The sequence below is a fragment of the Peromyscus californicus genome, unplaced genomic scaffold, assembly GCF_007827085.1.
Source record: "Peromyscus californicus insignis strain IS unplaced genomic scaffold, ASM782708v3 Scaffold_8__1_contigs__length_139910024, whole genome shotgun sequence".
NCBI classification, from domain to species: domain Eukaryota; kingdom Metazoa; phylum Chordata; class Mammalia; order Rodentia; family Cricetidae; genus Peromyscus; species Peromyscus californicus.
The window spans coordinates 39,539,133-39,557,900 of record NW_026294606.1 but is presented as its reverse complement, the minus strand read 5'-3'; the positions used below and the strand labels follow the sequence as shown (position 1 = coordinate 39,557,900).

At 47.3% G+C, this 18,768-nt stretch overlaps 1 protein-coding gene across 11 annotated transcripts in view; it reads right to left on the bottom strand.

Moving 5' to 3' along the window:
* Carmil1 (capping protein regulator and myosin 1 linker 1) overlaps positions 1-11,889 on the bottom strand; it is a 256,793-nt gene extending 244,904 nt beyond the window's left edge. For 9 of the 11 annotated variants that reach the window (XM_052729002.1, XM_052729000.1, XM_052728999.1 and 6 more), the window contains exon 1: positions 6,399-6,425. In XM_052729002.1, the coding sequence (XP_052584962.1) occupies positions 6,399-6,410 (12 nt within the window). In that variant the 5' untranslated portion in view covers positions 6,411-6,425. Of the gene's footprint in view, positions 1-6,398; positions 6,581-11,773 lie in introns of those variants that run through there. The other 2 variants (XM_052729001.1, XM_052729011.1) reach the window with 2 other exon arrangements.
* Between the last annotated feature and the right edge of the window lie 6,879 nt (positions 11,890-18,768).

The following is an 18,768-nucleotide window of genomic DNA, read 5'->3' as shown; positions in this document are numbered from 1 at the left end:
ACGTACAGACTTCTCAAAAAGTAGTAACAAAGCAGGAGAGCTCGTTAAGTCCATGGTACAACGTTTGCTTGGTGTGTGCAAAGACCCCAGTTGAATCTCCAGCACTGGAAATAAATGAAAACTATTAAGAGCCCAATATCAGTGAAGAAATGGTCTGAGTGTGACATAAAACACTTGGCCTGGGCTGATTGTGTGTGCGGGTTTGTGTGTATACACGCATAAGCAGCTACACATTGTTTTCCACCTTATTCTGAGACAGGGTCTGTCCCTGAACCTTCAGCTTGTCAATAAGCTAGCCCCCAGGGATCCTCCTCTTCCTCTGTCTTCCCACAGAGACGCAGAAGCCCTAGGTTTACAGATGAACATCACTAAGTACATCTTTTCACATGGATGCTTGGGATCCAAGCTCAGGTCCTCATGTCTGCCTGGCACACATTTTATCAATGAAGCATTTCCCCAGTGTCGTGGCGGTGTGCCTTAAAAACTACTTATTCCATAGGGTTTAGAATCCATGCCAAGGTCATCCAACGAACAAAAAGGTAGTTATGCCCAAGATGGCTGTACAGGCCAAGCTGGATTCCCACTAGTCTGCACATTCTCTTTATCTTATCTTCCTTCTCCCTGCAGCAATAAAAAGGCCTGACCCCCCCCCTTGTGGGGCATCCCAGGGGTGTTCATTGAACCACTGAATGAAGCTTTGTTTTTCTGCTACCTCATCTACTCCTACCTTCCAGTCTTAGGCCAACCCCATGTCCCCCAGTGTGTGCAGATGGCTTCTGTTAGCCATGCGTCCTCAGTGGGGACAGGACCGCATGCCTCTCACAGATTCATTATTAAACAACTTATCGTGATGATATGGGGAACCAAGATTTGGAAAACACCCTCCCATGCATCAAGGCTGCAGAGCAGCTCCAGGGGAAAGAAAACCCTGCCACTCTTCTCACTGGCTTCCTCAGCCCTGCCATTCAAAACACTCAAACGGGGCTGGAGAGGAGAGGGCTCATTGGATAACGCACTAAAGTCATGCAGGAGTGAAGGCCAGAGCTAGGCCAGAGTGAAGTTGCCTGGGGATCAGAGCTAATAGCAAGCCATAGCAGAAGTCTGGCAGTGGTAGCACACACCTTTAATCCCGATCACATGACAGGCAGATCTCTGTGTGTCCAAGGATACCACCAGCATGGAGACACGCGCCTTTAATCTCAATACCAACCATAGAAGATCTGGAGGTCTGTATAGATGGGCAGTGACGAGGAGGTCATGTGGTTGGGTTTACAACCAATGAGAAGGCAGAACAGAAAGTCCATAAGAAGACAGACACACAGGAAGTAGGTCTCTGGCTGAGGAGGACAGCAGTGGCAGTGAAGGGTAAGGTTTTTCACTCTTAGCTATTGCTCTGACCTCTTGGGCTTTTTAACTCTGCAATCGGCTCTGTGCTTCTTATTTTATTTTTTATTTTTTTATTTTTTTTTGGTTTTTCGAGGCAGGGTTTCTCTGTGTAGCTTTGCGCCTTTCCTGGAACTCGCTTGGTAGTCCAGGCTGGCCTCGAACTCACAGAGATCCGCCTGGCTCTGCCTCCCGAGTGCTGGGATTAAAGGCGTGCGCCACCACCGCCCGGCGGTGCTTCTTATTTTAAAAAACGGTTACATCTACAGCCCTAGAACCCAAGTAAAAGTGAGGCGGGTGTGTCTGACACCCACAACCCTAGCACTCGGGCAGCAGAGGCAGAGGATCCCCGGGTGTGCTAGTTAGTTTTATGTCAACTTGACACAAACGAGAATCATTTTTGAAAGGTAACCTCAACTAAAAAAAAATGCTCCCATCTGATTGGTCTGTGGGCAAGCCTGTGGTGCGTTCACTGTCTTGACTGATGATCGATGTGTGAGGGGCCCAGCTCGAGGTGGGCAGTGCCACCCTGGGCTGTTGGTGGTCCTATGAGAAAGTAGTCTGAGAAAACTAGGAGGAGCCAGCCAGTCAGCAGTGTTCCTCCATGGCCTCTGCACCAGTTCCTGTCCCGACATCTCTGCGTCTCCGGATGATGGACTACAAACTGTAAGCTGGAATAAACCCTTTCCTCTCCAGCTGCTGTCGGTCACGGTGTTTGCTCACAGCAGTAGAAACCCTAAGACACTGGGGTCAGCTGACGAAGTAGGTTAACTGGAATTGGCGAGCTCTGGGTTCCACAAGAGATCCCGCCTCAGTACGTAGAGAGTGGTCAAGAAAGACTTTGGGCCTTACAACCACACGTAGACAGGAGCATGCACACACACACACACACACACACACACACACACACACGAGTTCACACACATGTAAACACAAATGCGCATGCACACACATGCACAAACCACATATCACGGCAATTGAGAGTGTGAATCTTTGAAAACAATCTGTCTGGCACAAGAAGAAATCTGTATTTAGTTATGACTAAAAACCTAATCAAAATCTTTCCATTCACTTCTTTGCACGCTCTGGCTAGTGTTGCCCAGGCTAGTATCAAACTCGTGAGAATCCCCATGCCCCTCACCCTCCCTAACAGGAGGGAACTAGAGTGCTGTGATTACAGGAATACATGTGTAACTGTGCCCAACTCAAATCCTCTTTTTCAGCTTCTCCCAGGATGCCCTATGAATTCCACTGAAGCGAGTGCTCCCTTTTACTCACACCTCGGTCTACCAGCACTGTCTCTTCAAAGGCAGTTCCTCATCCTTAACCTTCATAAAGATAACAGTCACAGCTCAATTTGTGAGGAGGATTGATTCAACTGCACCTTTGGAGACAAAAACCCTCGTCTCAAATGGCAGTCTTTGCATATAATTCAAACACGTTTCTTCATGTACTTCAAAGCCTCCCTAGGTTCCTTATAATATTTAATATGGTGCAAATGGCACAGGTTATCATCCTTAGATGTGATAGCAATCCATAGTGTAAATGTCATAGTTAAACTGCAGTATTTGGGGGATAATGATGAGGGAAAAATGTATGCATACTTATAAAAGATACAGTTTGTGTGTGTGTGTATATATATACATACATACATACATACATATATACATATATATATAACCTATGGTTGGTCACATTCACACATGAGAAACCTACAGAGGCAAGGAACTGGCTGCCCAAACTTCTAACCATGTCATCTCTTCATCATTATATTAAAAGTCTAACATAGCCCAGGTTGGCCTCAAACTTACTATGCAGTCAAAGTTGGCCTTGACCTCCTGACCCTCCTGCCTGTACTTCCCTGACCTAGATTTAAACAGGCATTTTCTTAGACTGGAACAGAGCTCAGTGGTAGATCACTTGCCTGGCATGGACAAGGCCATGACTTCCATCACTAACACGGTAAAAAATCACTGACATGGGCTAGGGCCGGTGTTCTCTCCCCAGCACTAAAAGATTATTGACATTGGTGGCGGGGATGGCGAGGACGACAGCAATGGTGACAGGCACTACCTTTAGTAGTCAGTCTCTTCATCTGCAAGAGTAGAAAATACCATTACCTCATAATAGTGATGAAATGAAATAACTCCAAAGACCCCGAATCAAGCACGAAACAGATCCGAGGCCTCACTACCACCAGATCCTCCCACCTGAGTCCCAGCATTTCATAATCACCCAAAATGTAAAAACAATTAAGACACAGCAACCCCATTTGAACAGCAACCTGAAGGGGCCTAAAGTTACCAGCCTTTTTGTACTGTTAGTAGAAATCTGCCGAGTGCCAGATTAGCTCTGTGACTGTCAGTTCCAAGACACCGGGTTCCGGAAGCGTAGGAAGCCCAGAGGCCCACAAGGAGATCAGGGATCAGGGATCACATTTATTACAGCCTGCTAGGCTAGCTACCAGGAAATTCGGTTTTATCTTGGATGTAGTCTTAAATACAGTAATAAATGAAAATATGGCCGGCTGTCGAAGCCCATATGCTCTCCTTTTCAAGACAACAAAATGCTCATCCAGTATGTGTTTGCTCACAGCAGTGGCAGCTAGATGGGAGCCAGAGAAATCAATGAAGGCTTGATGTTTGGAAAACCACTAAATACAAAAGACGGGGCTGTGCATCTCTGGTTCCTTCTATGAAAAATTCCCGTTGCAAAGTCGAGGTGATCCTTGAATTTTAACTTGACCTGCTCAGAAGGTCAGGGCTGTCTATGCTACTTCAATTAGCCACTCAGCTTTGCGAGGGCCCAGGGCCCAGTCACCACTGCGTCCTTCCAGATACTCCCCAGAAAAGCCAATTTTCCTTGTTCCTGGTTGTTTTTCCTGATCCTAGATGGCTCATTCTCATTCTTATTCATTCATATACTCTGCCTCTCTCTGCTCTTTCCCCCCTCCCTTCGTTCCTCTTCTTCCCCCCCCCCATACACATACATACATACACACACACACACACACACACACACACACACACACACACACACACACACTCACACACACGTAGCCCAGGCTGATCTCAAGTTCAATTGGTAGTAGAAGATGACTTTGAACTCTTGATCCTCCTGCCTCCAACTTCCAGATGCTGGGATTGTACACATGTAGCACCACACCCAGCTCTGTTCTCTGTTTAAAACCAAACTCCAAGGGCTGGAGAGATGACCTGATGGCTAAGAGCACACACTGCTCTTGCAGAAGACCCAGTTTCAGTTTACCGCACCCACATGGCAGCTCACAACCATCTGTAACTACAGTCGCAGGGAATCCAGCGGATGCCTTCTTCTGGCCTCCACAGGCTCCAGTATACATGAGGTACACAGAAACTGATGTTAGTACACACACATACAAATAATAATAACAATAACAAATTTAAAAACCTAACTCCAAGCCATGCATGAACGTCACACATTTAGAATTCTAACTAGCACACGGGAGATGGAGAAAGCAGAATCTGGAGTTTAAAAGTCTGGTCTGAGCTATGTGAGATCTTATCTCAAAATAATAATAATAATAATAATAATAATTAATATGGCTGAGGACATGGTTCCGTGGTAAAGTGCTTGCCATGAAAGCATGAGGACCTGAGTTTGGATGCCTAGCTTCCGTGTCAAAAGCCAGGCATGTGCCCTATACGTCCCCCATCCCACTCCAAACATCACTTGTTGATGCTTTTTTGATCTTAACACAAGCAACATGCATGCTCAGTGCTGTGGGTTGAGATGACCTGTCCCACTAAGCTGTGTGTGCCAGAAGCTCAATCCTGAGTGTGGAGATGACGGAACCGTTAAGATGCAGGACCTAATGGGTACTTAGATCATTGGTAATGGTACTCTTGCAAAAGACTAACATAGTTCTCCGGGACCCCAGTCAACCAGCTCTCAAGAACAAGTTGTAACACAAAAGAGCAAGCAGGCCCTTGAATCTCCAGCTTTGCTCTGTCACCCTCCCTCTCCCAGAATCTCTTATCAGTGGGACACCACCAATCAAGAAGACCCTCCAAAGCAGCTAAATAAACCTTTCTTCCTCTATCACCGACCCAGCCTTGGGCACTTTATTATAGCAATAGAAAAGGGACTAAGATCAGGTCATTTGTCTGTCTCTCTTGCCGCCTAGGTGGTAGCTGAACGCATTTCTATTATCTCTATGAGAGGATAAGTAAACAAATAAAGAACTGTATAATCCAGGCAGTAAGAGCAAACTTCAAGCTAATGTAATTATGCAAACTGTCAGACTATTTCAGTAAGTCTCTTTAAGATAAGTTATCTTCCCTGCCTGTCAAAACAATACCATATGAGAGCTGCGGGAGGGAGAATGCCACTTAGCAACAGCCCTGCAGCAAGTACTCGAGTCTGGAAGTGGGTCCCCTTTCCCCGCATTTTTCTAAGGCACTTGACTATCAGCCTTCCCAGCAGATGACACAGCACAAATCCTTCCAGACCGAACAGCTCGTGGCAATATGTGAACACTCTCACAAAACAAATGTTCCTGCCTCGTGTTGGCAAATATTCATATCTCCATGGCTGTCCCCCACCCAAATGGTGACAAGCTCCTCTCTGAGAATTGTTCTCATAGATACCCAAGAGCAAATGAGCACATTCACACAAGGTTCAGAGGAACTTGGTCCCCGAGACAGTGTGCCCTTCTCTGCTGGCTGAGAGAAGGCATCCTCCACACCTGCTCAGCCAGAAAACGTGTATAAAGCAATGAACGAATGATAGATGGATGGCACATAGGAGGCTGATACAGGAGGATCAGGAGTTCAAAGCCAACCTAGGACACTTGAAACAGAAAGGAAGATGGGAAGAAAGGTCGGGGAGAAAGAGAAAAAGAAAGGGGGGGAGGGTAAGGGGAGAGAAAAAGTCACCTTCAGCGGGGGGGGGGGGGGGGGGGGGGGGGGAGGGTAAGGGGAGAGAGAAAGTCACCTTCAGCAGGGGGGGGAGGGTAAGGGGAGAGAGAAAGTCACCTTCAGCAGCATTTTATAGCATCTGCCTTTGGCATAACCCCTTCCAAATCCATTGTCAGTCTCCTCAGTGGCTGCTCCAAAGCCTCTCGTGGCTCCAGTGGGCTTCAAGGAAAGCTCTCTTCTCTTTAGTAGTACGTGCCCAGACCCTTTCTCTTCTCTTCCCTGGTTGTTTGCTATGCTTCTGGCTTTATTTCACCTCTCTCCACATCCTAGCTACTTCCAGTTCTGGAATGGAGTCCATCTTCCTTTGGCTCCCGAGCCCTCCCCAGTCCCTTCCGTCACAGTGTGACATACATACTCTCATGGCCTTTCAAGGCCTAGTTTCGTGGACTGAATTCAGGCCACACAGCAATCTCTGCTCATCTCTACCATAGCTCTCCTTGTAGGAAACCAAAGCATACTTGATTTACTTGCTTTTTCCTCAAAGATACTGTGATATCCTTTAGGGTCAGATCTGGGCTGAATCCATTTCCTGTTTCAAATCCTATAAGCCAGGTTCATAAGAAAGTAACTCATGGCTGAGGGTGTGGCTCAGTTGGTAGAGGGCTTACCTAGCACTCACAAAGCCTACGTTCAATCCTTAGCACTGCAGAAACTGGGTGTGGGTGGTGCTTGTCTGTAACCTCAGCTCTCCGGAGGTAGAGACAGAAAAAGCAGATGTTTAAGGCCATCCTTGGAGTTACAAGTCAGCCTTAGCTACAAAGCATCCTACCTTAAAAAAAAAAAAGTAGCCAGGCGGTGGTGGCACACGCCTTTAGTCCCAGCACTCGGGAGGCAGAGCCAGGCAGATCTCTGTGAGTTCCAGTACAAAGCAAGATCCAGGACAGGCACCAAAACTACACAGAGAAACCTCGTTTTGAAAAAAATTAAAATTAAAATTAAAAAAAAGTAACTATATCCAGGAGGAGGCCACAATTCAAATGTTCATCTACAGCTGGGTGGTATGCATGCTCAAAGGAGTAGCAGCCTTTAAAAAGTATAGAAATTCTAGGCCAGGCAGTGGTAGCACACGCCTTTAATCCCAGCACTCCGGAGGCAGAGACAGGCGGATCTCTGTGAGTTCGAGGCCAGCCTGGTCTACAGAGCGAGATCTAGGACAGGCACCAAAACTACACAGAGAGACCCTGACTTGAAAAAACCAAAAAAAAAAAGTATAGAAATTCTGACATGCACTAACAGCATGGGAAACAATCTCTTATAGCGTTAGGGGAGTCTGCACCTCCTGCCTTCTGCTATCATTCCTAGATGAGCCCACAGAGAAGCAAACAGACACTCCTTAACTTACAGTGGTGGTGCTGCGTGTGGAGTGCCAGGCAGCGGCACTGTGCCGAGCACCAGCGGCACTGTGCCGAGCACCAGCTCTCACCGTGGCTCTCACATTCCAGCCGCCAACCTACTGCACTGGAATTTCCCCTCCTGCGCTAGCATAGGTTAAAATGTCAATCAATGCGAACACCTTTCGGCTGAAATACTTTTCTTAGTGACTGCCCATCAATACGGCAGTGATCTGAAGCTGGCATGACATGAACATACAAGAAACAGCCCAAGAAAGCCAGCCACACACTGGCATCTCCTCTATGCCCAGGGAACCGCGCAGACACACATCATCTGTTTTATTCCATTACCTCATTGGTCAGACCTGACAACTGTTTTCCATCTACTTCACACTTCTCCCTCAGAAGTGTCTCCACTGCCCTGTAACACATTCTGGCATCGATCAAAAAATTCTGTTGATTATAAGTACATGGGGAGCAATGTCTACTCCCCATGGGGGAGCAGGCATTACAAAGTGTGTGCCACGTGCACAGACAGCCTTGCATTGCCCTAACAGCACGCGTACTGCACGTGTGAGTGCACACACACTTGAGTGCCATCCATGGGCTCTAAAAAAATTGTTCTTTTTATCCCTCTTCATTTCTCTAGAACTAACTTAAACAGCCTGGTATCATGGCACAACTCTGTAATTATAACACAGGGGAGGCAGAGACAGGAAGATCAAGAGTCCAGGGCTAATGATACCAGTGGTTAGCCTCAGCTACATAAGAGTCCAAAACAAGAAAGACAAGACAGGCAGGGAGCTGTTTACACAGACTGCTGAATGTGAGTGGAGGTGGGGGTACAGAAAGGTCTAGATCGTCAAGGTTCTCCCCATTCTGGAAGCCTCTGAAATTGCCAGTGACGACCCCTGCCACTGGACTCCACAGGAAGCTAGGGGCAGTGTCCAGTTGAAGGACCTGGGATACCATGGATGCCAAGTCACACGGAGACCCCTGAAGCAGCCAGCCCAGCCAGCACAGGAAAAGATCGCAGCTACCTCTCGGAGGACCTACTCAGGGGAACTAGTAGTGTATTGCTGGGTTGCAAGGCATAAGCTGAGTTATATGTTAAACATGCAGAATTGATCACAAGCAGATGGGAAGCAGGAAGCACGTGTCTGCCAGCTGCTAACATTTCTTGCTTTCCTTTTAGCCCCTCCCTCTTCCTCGAGCCAGTCCCATCTTCTCCACGGGTGAATACAGCAGGTCTGGCCCAGCCTGGTTTCTCTCACCCACTGGAAATCACTCCTGGGGTCCTCCCTCCCCCAAACTTGTGGCTCACACATATACGGAGGGCTGGGCAGACCAGAGGGAGGAACAGAATACGTTTTTCTATCTTACCTGGCTTGTTTTAAAACATTACAAACCAGTGCGGTTCACCCACAGTCTAAAGCTTTTCTGTGGGGTGGCACAGTCTAGCTGTGTAGCCCAGACCGACTCTAGACGTGAGCTGCTCTCGTCCTAGCCTTCTGTACGCTAAGATGACGGGTGTGCACGACCATGTCCAGCTTTTCTGTCAGTGTTTTTTAAGGCTGAGATTCAATCAGTAGCCCAGGCTGGTCTCAAACTTACTAAGTAGCTCAGACGAGCCTACAATTGATGGCAATCCTCCTGCATTCCCCAGCAGAGTGCTGAGATTACAGGCACACACTACCATGTCTGGTTTTTATTCTGGGTCTTAAAGTGAGATGCGCTATGGTCCTGCCTGCCCTCGGCATCTGAGCTCCATTAACTGACTCTTGTCTAAACATAAGATGTGCACAGGGATTTTGATGTCAAAGCAGACAAGGTGAGTGGTACTTTACTAATCCTCCTTCAGAGAGCCATGTAGTTTTGTTTGTTTGTTTTGCTTTGTTTTTAGAGACAGGGTTTCTCTATGTAGCCGTGGAAGTCCTGGAACTCACTCTGTAGACCAGGCTGGCCTCAAACTTGGAGAGCCACCTGCCTCTGCCTTGAGTGCTGGGATCAAAGGTGTGCACCATCACCTTGACCTGGCTTGCCGGGCATTCTTTTTTTTTTTTTTTTTTTTTTTTTGGTTTTTCGAGACAGGGTTTCTCTGTGTAGCTTTGTGCCTTTCCTGGAACTTGCTTTGTAGACCAGGCTGGCCTCGAACTCACAGAGATCCGCCTGCCTCTGCCTCCTGAGTGCTGGGATTAAAGGCATGCACCACCACTGCCTGGCTAGCCATGCATCCTTAAAGAGGTGAGAACATGGTAAGATTCAGTATTTTAAAAATCTGTAGCGATTTTATGATCCTCAGGAAAACATTTTGCACAAGTTTTGAGTTTCTACGGATCATCCACTCCTTAAGAGTAGCAAATGGCATCTTTAAAAAGAGCCTGAGGAAGGCCACTCTTCTTCGTCACGCCTGCCTTCCTTTGCTCACATAAAGTTGACTAACTCAAAAGAGTCCAGAGAACCCAGATCCAATAGCAGCATGGGCTCCAGAAAAAAAAGAAACAACAATAATAATAATAAATCTCAAACTTGCATGTGTGGTTCTGGACATTAGTGGGCTCTAGATTTGGATTGTTAGCCTGAAAATGTGACTAATGTCTCAGATCACCCAGCCACCTCCAAAGCCAGTGATCCTCCCTTAATTGGTTCCTGCTAGATTCATAGACTCTTCCTTTTAAGGAAATGGAGCCCTCTGAAATTAGCATAACTTTTAGTATCAAAGGGCACAGATTAGAGGAATACATGCTAATATGCCCTATAAAATTTTCTCTAAATCATAATAATCTCTAAATTACTGCCACACATCAACGGTAAGAACTGATTTTTTTTTTTTTTTTCTTTAATGGCAAATACAAAGTCCCACCAGGAAGGCAGCCAAGGGAAACCTGACCTCATGCAAGGATTTCTCAGAGTAAAGGAGAGCAGCTCACAATCGCTCTAATTAGCTAACTGCATGTGTAAGCTGAGGCTGCTGCTGGACTCTAAAAAGAGGCTATGTTCCCCATTGTTTCAAAGCAGGCCGCTCCTTGTTGGGCCTGCCTTCCCTTACTGACACAAAGATGTCTAACTCAAGAGAGTCCAAAGAGCCCAGTCTCCCATAAATGCATTTTTCAAATTTTAGAGTTTACTGAATGAAGCTTTGCCTATATAGGGGGAGTGTGTCCAGCTCCTGTTTTGGGGTCCAGAGAAATGGAACACATTTACCTTCTGGGTGTACTCATGGCCCTCCTCCAGAGAGAAGGGAACCCTGTCCCCATATAAGACATCCTGGGAGGGGACCTAGGAAATACTTCTCCCTTCTCCACACCCAGAACTTCACCATGCATCAGGAGTTTGCCAGAAGGAAGGAGCGCTGGTTCAGCAGTAATCCAGTCTCCTCCCTCTGTCGGCAAAAAATGAACTATGGGGCAGGGGAAAAGAAACAAATGTAACCATAGCACACTTCCAAGGACACAGAGGATTTGTGGTTTGAGGACCTCTCTCTCTCTCTCTCTCTCCTGTGTGTGTGTGTGTGTGTGTGTGTGTGTGTGTGTGTGTGTGTGTGTATACAAGTGCATGTGACAAACACAGGCTGACGTTGGGTGCTTTATGGCTCCCCTCCTAGATTTTGAAGACAGGCCTCTCAGTGAACCTGGAACACCCACTTAGCTAGACTGGCAGGCCAGCAAGCCCCTGGGGTCCTCCTCATCCGCCTCCCTGAAGCTGGGATTCCAGCATCGTGCTTCCACACACAGCTTTCTGCTGCATGTTAGGGCGTCAAGTTCAAATCTTACTCTGTGTGGCAAGCACTTGGCCAATGGAGAGATCTCCCTAGGCCATGTTTATTTTTGCTTTGCTTCTGTCTTTGAGACAGGCTCATCTCATATAGACCTGGCTGGCCTGGGACTCATGACGGTCCACCTGCCTCAGCCCCCTCACAGGAGCACACTACCACGCCTGACTTACGGTGAAGTGGGGGAAGAGAGTGTGGCAAATAGGGCTTTTCAAAGTTTCTCCGCTGACCCAAGGAAAGACCATCAAAATCTAAAAGATTTTCCCCAAGACAACACCACGGCCTGAACCAGGCTCACAAACACAGGCAGTCCCCCTTTCCTCACTCACCTCTCCTCACCTCACCTCACCGGCAGCCGGGATGGGGCTTGTTTTGTCCCGTCTCCATCCTCTCCTCTCCGAGTGGATGCTCAATCTGAGACCACAGAGATGGCCGGCATTCCTGCCCCAGATTGGCTCTATGGTGTGGTGCACAGAGCCGGCAGCCAAGACTGATGAAAGCCAGTGAGCATGCTCACTCCTTCTTCCCGTAATCTACCCAGATCAGTGTGTTCCCTCCCTCATGACTCCCAAAAGAAACTCGAGAGCAAACAAAAATGAAGACTCTGGAACACTAAGTCAGATATGATTGGTGTAAGAAGATCACTGCAAGTTTAAGGCCAGCCTAGACAATAGAATGAGGCCATTAAAAAAAAAAAAAAAGATGGGGGAGTGAGGGGAGAGAGCAAGGAGCATGGGTGGGGTACACATGTTCAAGGCAAGTCTAGAAACAGGCATGGTAGGGGGTAGGGAGTGTAGGCATGCTCACAGTGTCCCTTGAATGTAACTTACAGTCACCACAGCATGACTAAGGACTCCCGATCCCTGTTCTGACAGGAATGAGATTCTTCTTAACAAGTAATGGTATAGAGAGCCTCTGGAGTGCTTTTGTTTTACACTCTGCTGTCCCTAATTTGAGCGAGGGCAGTGAACAGAAAAGTGAGTGTGAAAAATAGACTAAGCAATCCCGCTAACTCGGCGTCCATCTGGACAATGGGGCAAAAGGAACGTGTTCACTATGTCACGAGGGGTGAGAGGAGACAGGAAATGGAATTAAGCTGCTTGGATGAAAAGACCAAGAATAAAAAGCGGTGTAAGAAGAGGCTGCTGGAAATGAAGGATGAAGTGGTGTGGGGGAGGTGTGAGGACTGGGTGTGCCGCCCAACACTGCAGGTAGATTCCTGAAGCCCTTCAAGGTGAGCAAGGGAGGGAGAAGGCATGCCAGGGCTGCACCTGCAGGGAGACAAGTGTCACTGAGAGGCCCTTGCCTCTCTCAAAGAGGATTAGGCACTCCAGAAGATGCCTGCCAGCTGAGCGTGGTGAGCCTACAATCCCAGTCCTATGGAGACGGAGGCAAGAGGATCATGGTAAACTGGAGAGCAGCCTGGACTATATACTGAGCCTCTGTCATAAAGTAAAGTAATAAAATAAAATAAAGTCCCGCAATGATTAGCTTTAATTGTCAACTTGACACAACCTGGAATTAGGTCCTGAACTGTGTGAAGTGACGCGTGCATCGGCTTGTGGTGGTGATGGGATCAGTCATCTCAAGAGATCATTCTGGAAGAGGAGGCAGAAAGACTGTAAGACAGAGGTGATGGATGAATACAGGGAAACAATGTCCTCGGAACTCAGCAGGGCAGCTGCACATACAAACTCACAGGGATAGTGCTGAGAGAGGAAAAGCCAGCTTTCCAGGGGAGTGCAGCCTCTTGGTAAGTGGACCACACTCCAGTGGAAGCCCATTCCTCCAAGAACACACGGACAGCACAGATCGGAGAAAATGACAGTGACGACAGGCAGCTGGGGGGAAGGGAAGCAGGGGTGCATCTGGGAGGAGTATGGACAAAGTAAATATGATCAGAACACATTGTATCAAATTCTCAAAGGACCAGTAAGAAAATAAAACAAGACATTTTAAAAATAATGATAGCTATGATAACATTCATTGGGAGCAGGGGAGAGTTGAGACAGGGTTTCTCTGTGTATCCCTGGCTGTCCTGGAACTTGCTCTCTAGACCAGGCTGGCCTCGAACTCAGAGATCCACCTGCCTCTGCCACCCAAGTGCTGGAATTAAAGGCATGTGCCACCACCACCTGGCTTAACATTCTATTTTTTTTTAATTAAAAAAAAAAACCCTATTGCTTAAAACATCACAAAATTAAACACAAGACTCGGCGAACTGCGTGGGAACTGCCCTGGAAGCCTCCTCCCCGATGACTAGCTCTCACAGTATTATCTATCGGAAGGTGTTATACAAGCTGCCGAGAGAGAGAGAGAGAGAGAGAGAGAGAGAGAGAGAGAGAGAGAGAGAGAGAGAGAGAGAGAGAGAGAGAGGAGCAACCTGTTGTCCTACCCAGCTGTAAACCACTAGGAACCACAACAATGAACTGGCTGGCCCAGCAAGATTTCCACAATGGTGAACTGGTGGCACTGTTGGACTTCAGGCCCACTCAACAATAGGGAATTCATGCATGGTACTGTAAACCTAGCCAACCACCCATGGCCGGAAAGAACACAGATCCTCAAAACAGCCTACTACTGCCACTTTCCTAAACCAGTATAATTTCTAATTGTACTCTAAATATTTATCCTTATGCCCACAGATAAACGTCACTCTTGCCGGGCGGCAGTGGCACACGCCTTTTAATCCCAGCACTCGGGAGGCAGAGCCAGGCGGACCTCTGTGAGTTCAAGGCCAGCCTGGTCTAGAGAGTGAGCTCCAGGACAGGCACCAAAACTATATGGAGAAACCCTGTCTCGAAAAACCAAAATAAATTTAAAAAAAAAAAAAAAAAGTCACTCTTACCCCTCATCAAAGAAGCTTCTTTGTGCAATGGATGGAGACCATTACAGGATCCAAAGAGGTCAAATGCAGAGGACAGAGATCATGGAGTGCCCACCCCACGTGATACATTTGCAATACAACTCCTACGCACAGGCTCAGGGAAAGCTGTGGGAGAGGGAACAAAAGATTATGAAAGCTAGAAGACCAGGACATCTGCTACTAGATTAGATAGTGTCCTCTAGACATGACAGGGAAAACACGCGTAAAATCTCAACAATATGGACGTGCAGTGACACCAGCATGACAGAGAAATTCCACAAGCTTCCACTCACAGTTGAAGAGGTTCAGGTGACCAACGGCTCCCAGAGAAGGACAATCAGTTTCCTCTGGGGAGAAGCACCCCTCAGAGGCCATCCAACCCCAAGTGGTCAGCCCTGCACACATGTGCACGCAAGCAGTGCTAAATGGACTCAGCAGGGTGTATACACATGCATGTACAATATTTCATAATAAACAAGAGATTGTGAGTGGGAGTAAGGGAGACGCAGGAGGAGCTGGGAAAGCAGGAGTGATTTAGATGCAGTGCTCATGTATCTAGCTCTTAATTTTTTTTTTTTAACCTTTAAAAATGTCAAAGCACTCTAAAATCAGAAGTGAGTTGCGGCACTTATCTACAGCATATCAGCTGAAGCCACAGCCACCTTGGGAAGGGCAATGGTAGTGGTTTGGTAGTGGTTTGGTTTGGTTTGGTGTTTGAGACAGGGTTTCATTCTGTAGCTGACCTTGAACTCCTGATGTTTCTCCACCACCCAAGTGCTGGGATCACAGGTCTGTGCCACCGTGATAGGCTTGCTTTTCTTTTTATTTTTTTGTACCAGTGTGCATCTGGGTCTATAAAGCCAAAGATACAGGGTGTGAAAAGATGTGGGATGGGATGCTAGTCAGCCTGGCCACACAGTGAGTTCAAGGCCAATCTGGGCTACATGAGACCATGTCTCAAAAAACCCAAGCAATAATAAGAGAAACATCCCGAACAGGGAACAAACCATGAGGACAACGAGCCAATGGGCAGGAGCCGGGATTCCTTTGAACCCTGCTAGGGAGCTAACCCTAGGCAGGCTGGGCACAGGAAGGGAAGGGCCAAAAGACCAGAGAGGGCCCTTCCCTCTTTCTGGGTTGACTTAGGGTTATTATTGCTGTGGTGAAACACCATGACCAAACGCAACTTGGGAAGGAAAGGGTTTATTTGGCTTACACTTCCATGTCACTGTTTATCATCAAAGAAAGTCAGGACAGGAACTCAAACAGGGCAGGAACCTGGAGGCAGGAGCTGCTGCGGAGGCCATAGAGGAGTGCTGCTTACTGGCTTGCTCCCCATGCTGTTCAGCCTGCTTTCTTATAGAAGCCAGGACCACCAACCAGCCCAGGGATGGCACTGCCCACAATGTGTTGGGCCTTCCCCTGTAAATCATTCATTAAGAAAATGCCCTATAGGCTTGTCAACAGCCTGATCTTATGGAGACACTGTGGGAGCCCACAGAGGCTTCCTAGTGAGGAATTACTCAGGGTCAGAGAATCTGAGCTTGCTTTACCTAGCAGGGCTGCATAAGGAGATGATTTGGCCAGGAACGTGTTTGCCAGATGTTTGGAAGGGTCTACACTTGGCTGTGTGGTGTGCTTTGATCTAGCAAGGGGGAGATCTTTTGCCTCTCCCCCTGGCATGTTATAAAAAGCCCTTTCAACAAAGGACAAAGCTGGTGGCTATTGACCCAGGCCCTCCCGAAGCTATCCTGTGTTTCTGTCTTTCCTCTAGTCGAAGTCTCTCTTTCTATCATTTCTTAATTCCTCTCTCCTCTACCTAAGAACTCTTCAAAAGGTGGGAGTGGGCTCCCACGAGGCATTTTCTCAATTACGGCTCCCTCCTCTCTGATGACTCTAATTTGTGTCAAGTTGGCATAAAACTAACCAGTCCATGGGTAACTGGAAGTCTGCCTTCACGCAAATCTCTATTGGTTGATTTTCTCTCAACCATCCCCACGCTCCTAAAGACAGTAGTCATATTGTGAAACAGAAATAAATTCTGTTCTATTTGGTTTATATTCCTAACTAAAATTGCAGGAGGTCCTCCAGCATCTGAGTTCCTCCAAGGTGAAGAAGCGGGGAGGGATTCCCTCCATTCAGCACAGGCTAGAGACTGGCTAGTTCCCTAAAGCCTGCACAAAGGCCCTTGCAGCCCAGAACGGGAAGCGCCGCGCTGCCTTCTCCTCCCACTCACTGGCTCGCTCTGACCCCTAGCTTTTTCTGTTTCTTTTTTTTTTTTTAACTGAGTCATGCGAAGGAAATTTCAAGTAGTGGCAGAGCTGAGGTGGGACACTACAGAGCCGGGCCAGCTGTCTCCTCAAGCAATGTACAACTTACCGCCTGGCAATGTGACCCTGGCTCCAACCTTGGTGAAAAAGAGACACAAGTCATTTGAAGGGGGGCAGGATGGGCAACTCTAAAGCCATCCTTAGACAGAGTGACAAAAATGTAAATAAATAAGCTGTAACGCCTCCAAAGTAAGGTATGATGGTGCACACCTGGCCTGTAGTCTCAGCAATTTGGGAGAGCTGAGGCAGGACTGTAGCAAATGTGAGCTCAACTGGGCTACAGAGTGAGACACCCTACCTAAAAAAAAAAAAAAAAAAAAAGGTTCCATTCATAATACAAATCTCCCAACCAAGTGGCCTCCATTTTAGAGACATGCCACGCATGTGAATAAAAACAAACCAAACCATGTTGAGAATCAACAGTCAAATCCCTGGTTTATCGTGGGTGTCGGCCCTCCGGAAATCTTGCTTGCTCACATTCACAGAACTCAGCCTGCCTGCATAATTGATGGCTTATGTTTTGCAACGCTGCTGGCCCTTTTCCTAAAAGGAAGAAAAGGGAAAGGAAGACTGCTTAAAATTCACAACCGCCCTCAACATCTGAACCTCTGGACAGCTCCTGGTCTGGGTTTGGGGGACACGTGATCTTGGGCTAGCATAGGATTTCAGTACTTCATTCCAAACAGCCCAGCCTCTGCTAAAGACACTGCAGAAAGCCCCCACTGGGCATGGAGCTCACGGGTGCAGACAGGACAGAACAAAGCAAGGAGTTCACGCTCACCTGACCAGATACCTTTTTCTGAAAGCATTTGAGCCAGATGTAGTGGCATACATCTGTAATTCCAAGCACTCCGGAGGCTGAAGCAGGAGGATTGCCACAAGTTTGAGGCCAACCTGGTCTACTTAACAAGACCCTGTCTCAAAACAAAACAAAACAAAAAGGATGTAATTTAGAATTTATTCAGTAACTAAAAACCTGCTTAAATGTTCAATATCTTCCCCTCCCTTGTGGCTTTCCTGTGTGTGACCATCCAGGCAGAAATGGAGGCAATCTTTAAAGAGACTTTTTTGCCCCTCCCTTTGGGTTATCAGTTGGCTATCAAACAATGGAACCCGAGAAATTGGAATTTCCCCAGGAATTCTGGGAGGAGGAACGAAGCCTGGAGCCAACAAGGGGAAGAGCTTGTCTCCCAGGAAGAGCTCTCAAGCAGTTCTGAGGACTTGCTAGACCACCTTGCAGAAGAGCTAGAGATGAAACAATGATGGGGTCCATGGTGGGCAGGGCCAGGCCTCGACCTGACAGTCTAGCTGCGCATGCCTCTTGCCCTCCATCTAAACCTACAGCCCGAATCAGGACCCCCTGAAGATGGAAGTCCTTGGGAGGGGGTCACTGGACCACGTCTTCTTCCTAGGGTAGCCCCGTCAAACGACTCTTTCTCTTCCTTTCACTCCTAATTGTCTTGTTTATTTGGTCATTGAGGACTGTAGCTCAGCCTAGGATGTTAGGGCCACCAGGGCACAGACTCTGACCCCAGCAATTCCATGATTTTGCCACCAAGCCAGGGCCACCTACGATAGAATCCGAGACCAGAAAGCAGATGAGTATCTTCTGCAATCCTCTAGAGCAGCGGTTTCTTGTGGAATATTAGTTGAAGATGTGTTACATCTGTTTATGCTGCAGAATATTTATTGAATGATGCAAAGATGTGTTGCATTCTTTTATGTTGCATTTGTTTAACTCTGTGAAGCTGTGTTACTTTGCCTGTCTAAGACACCTGAGTGGTCTAATGAAGAGCTGAACGGCCCATAGCGGGAGAAAGGGTAGGCGGGGCTGGCAGGCAGAGAGAATAATAGAAAGAGAAAAAGAGAAGAGGAAGGGTCAAGAGGAGGAGGAGGAGAGAGGATGCCAGGGACCCGCCACCCAACCACACAGTCGGACACGGAATAAGAAGGAAAGAAAAGATACACAGAAATCGAGAAAGATAAAAGTCCAGAGGCAAAAGGTAGACAGGATAATTTAAGAAAAGCTGGCTAGAAATAAACTAAGCTAAGTCTGGGCATTTATAAGTAATATAAATAATAAGTAATAAATATATAAGTAATAAATAATAAGTGATTATTTGTGAAG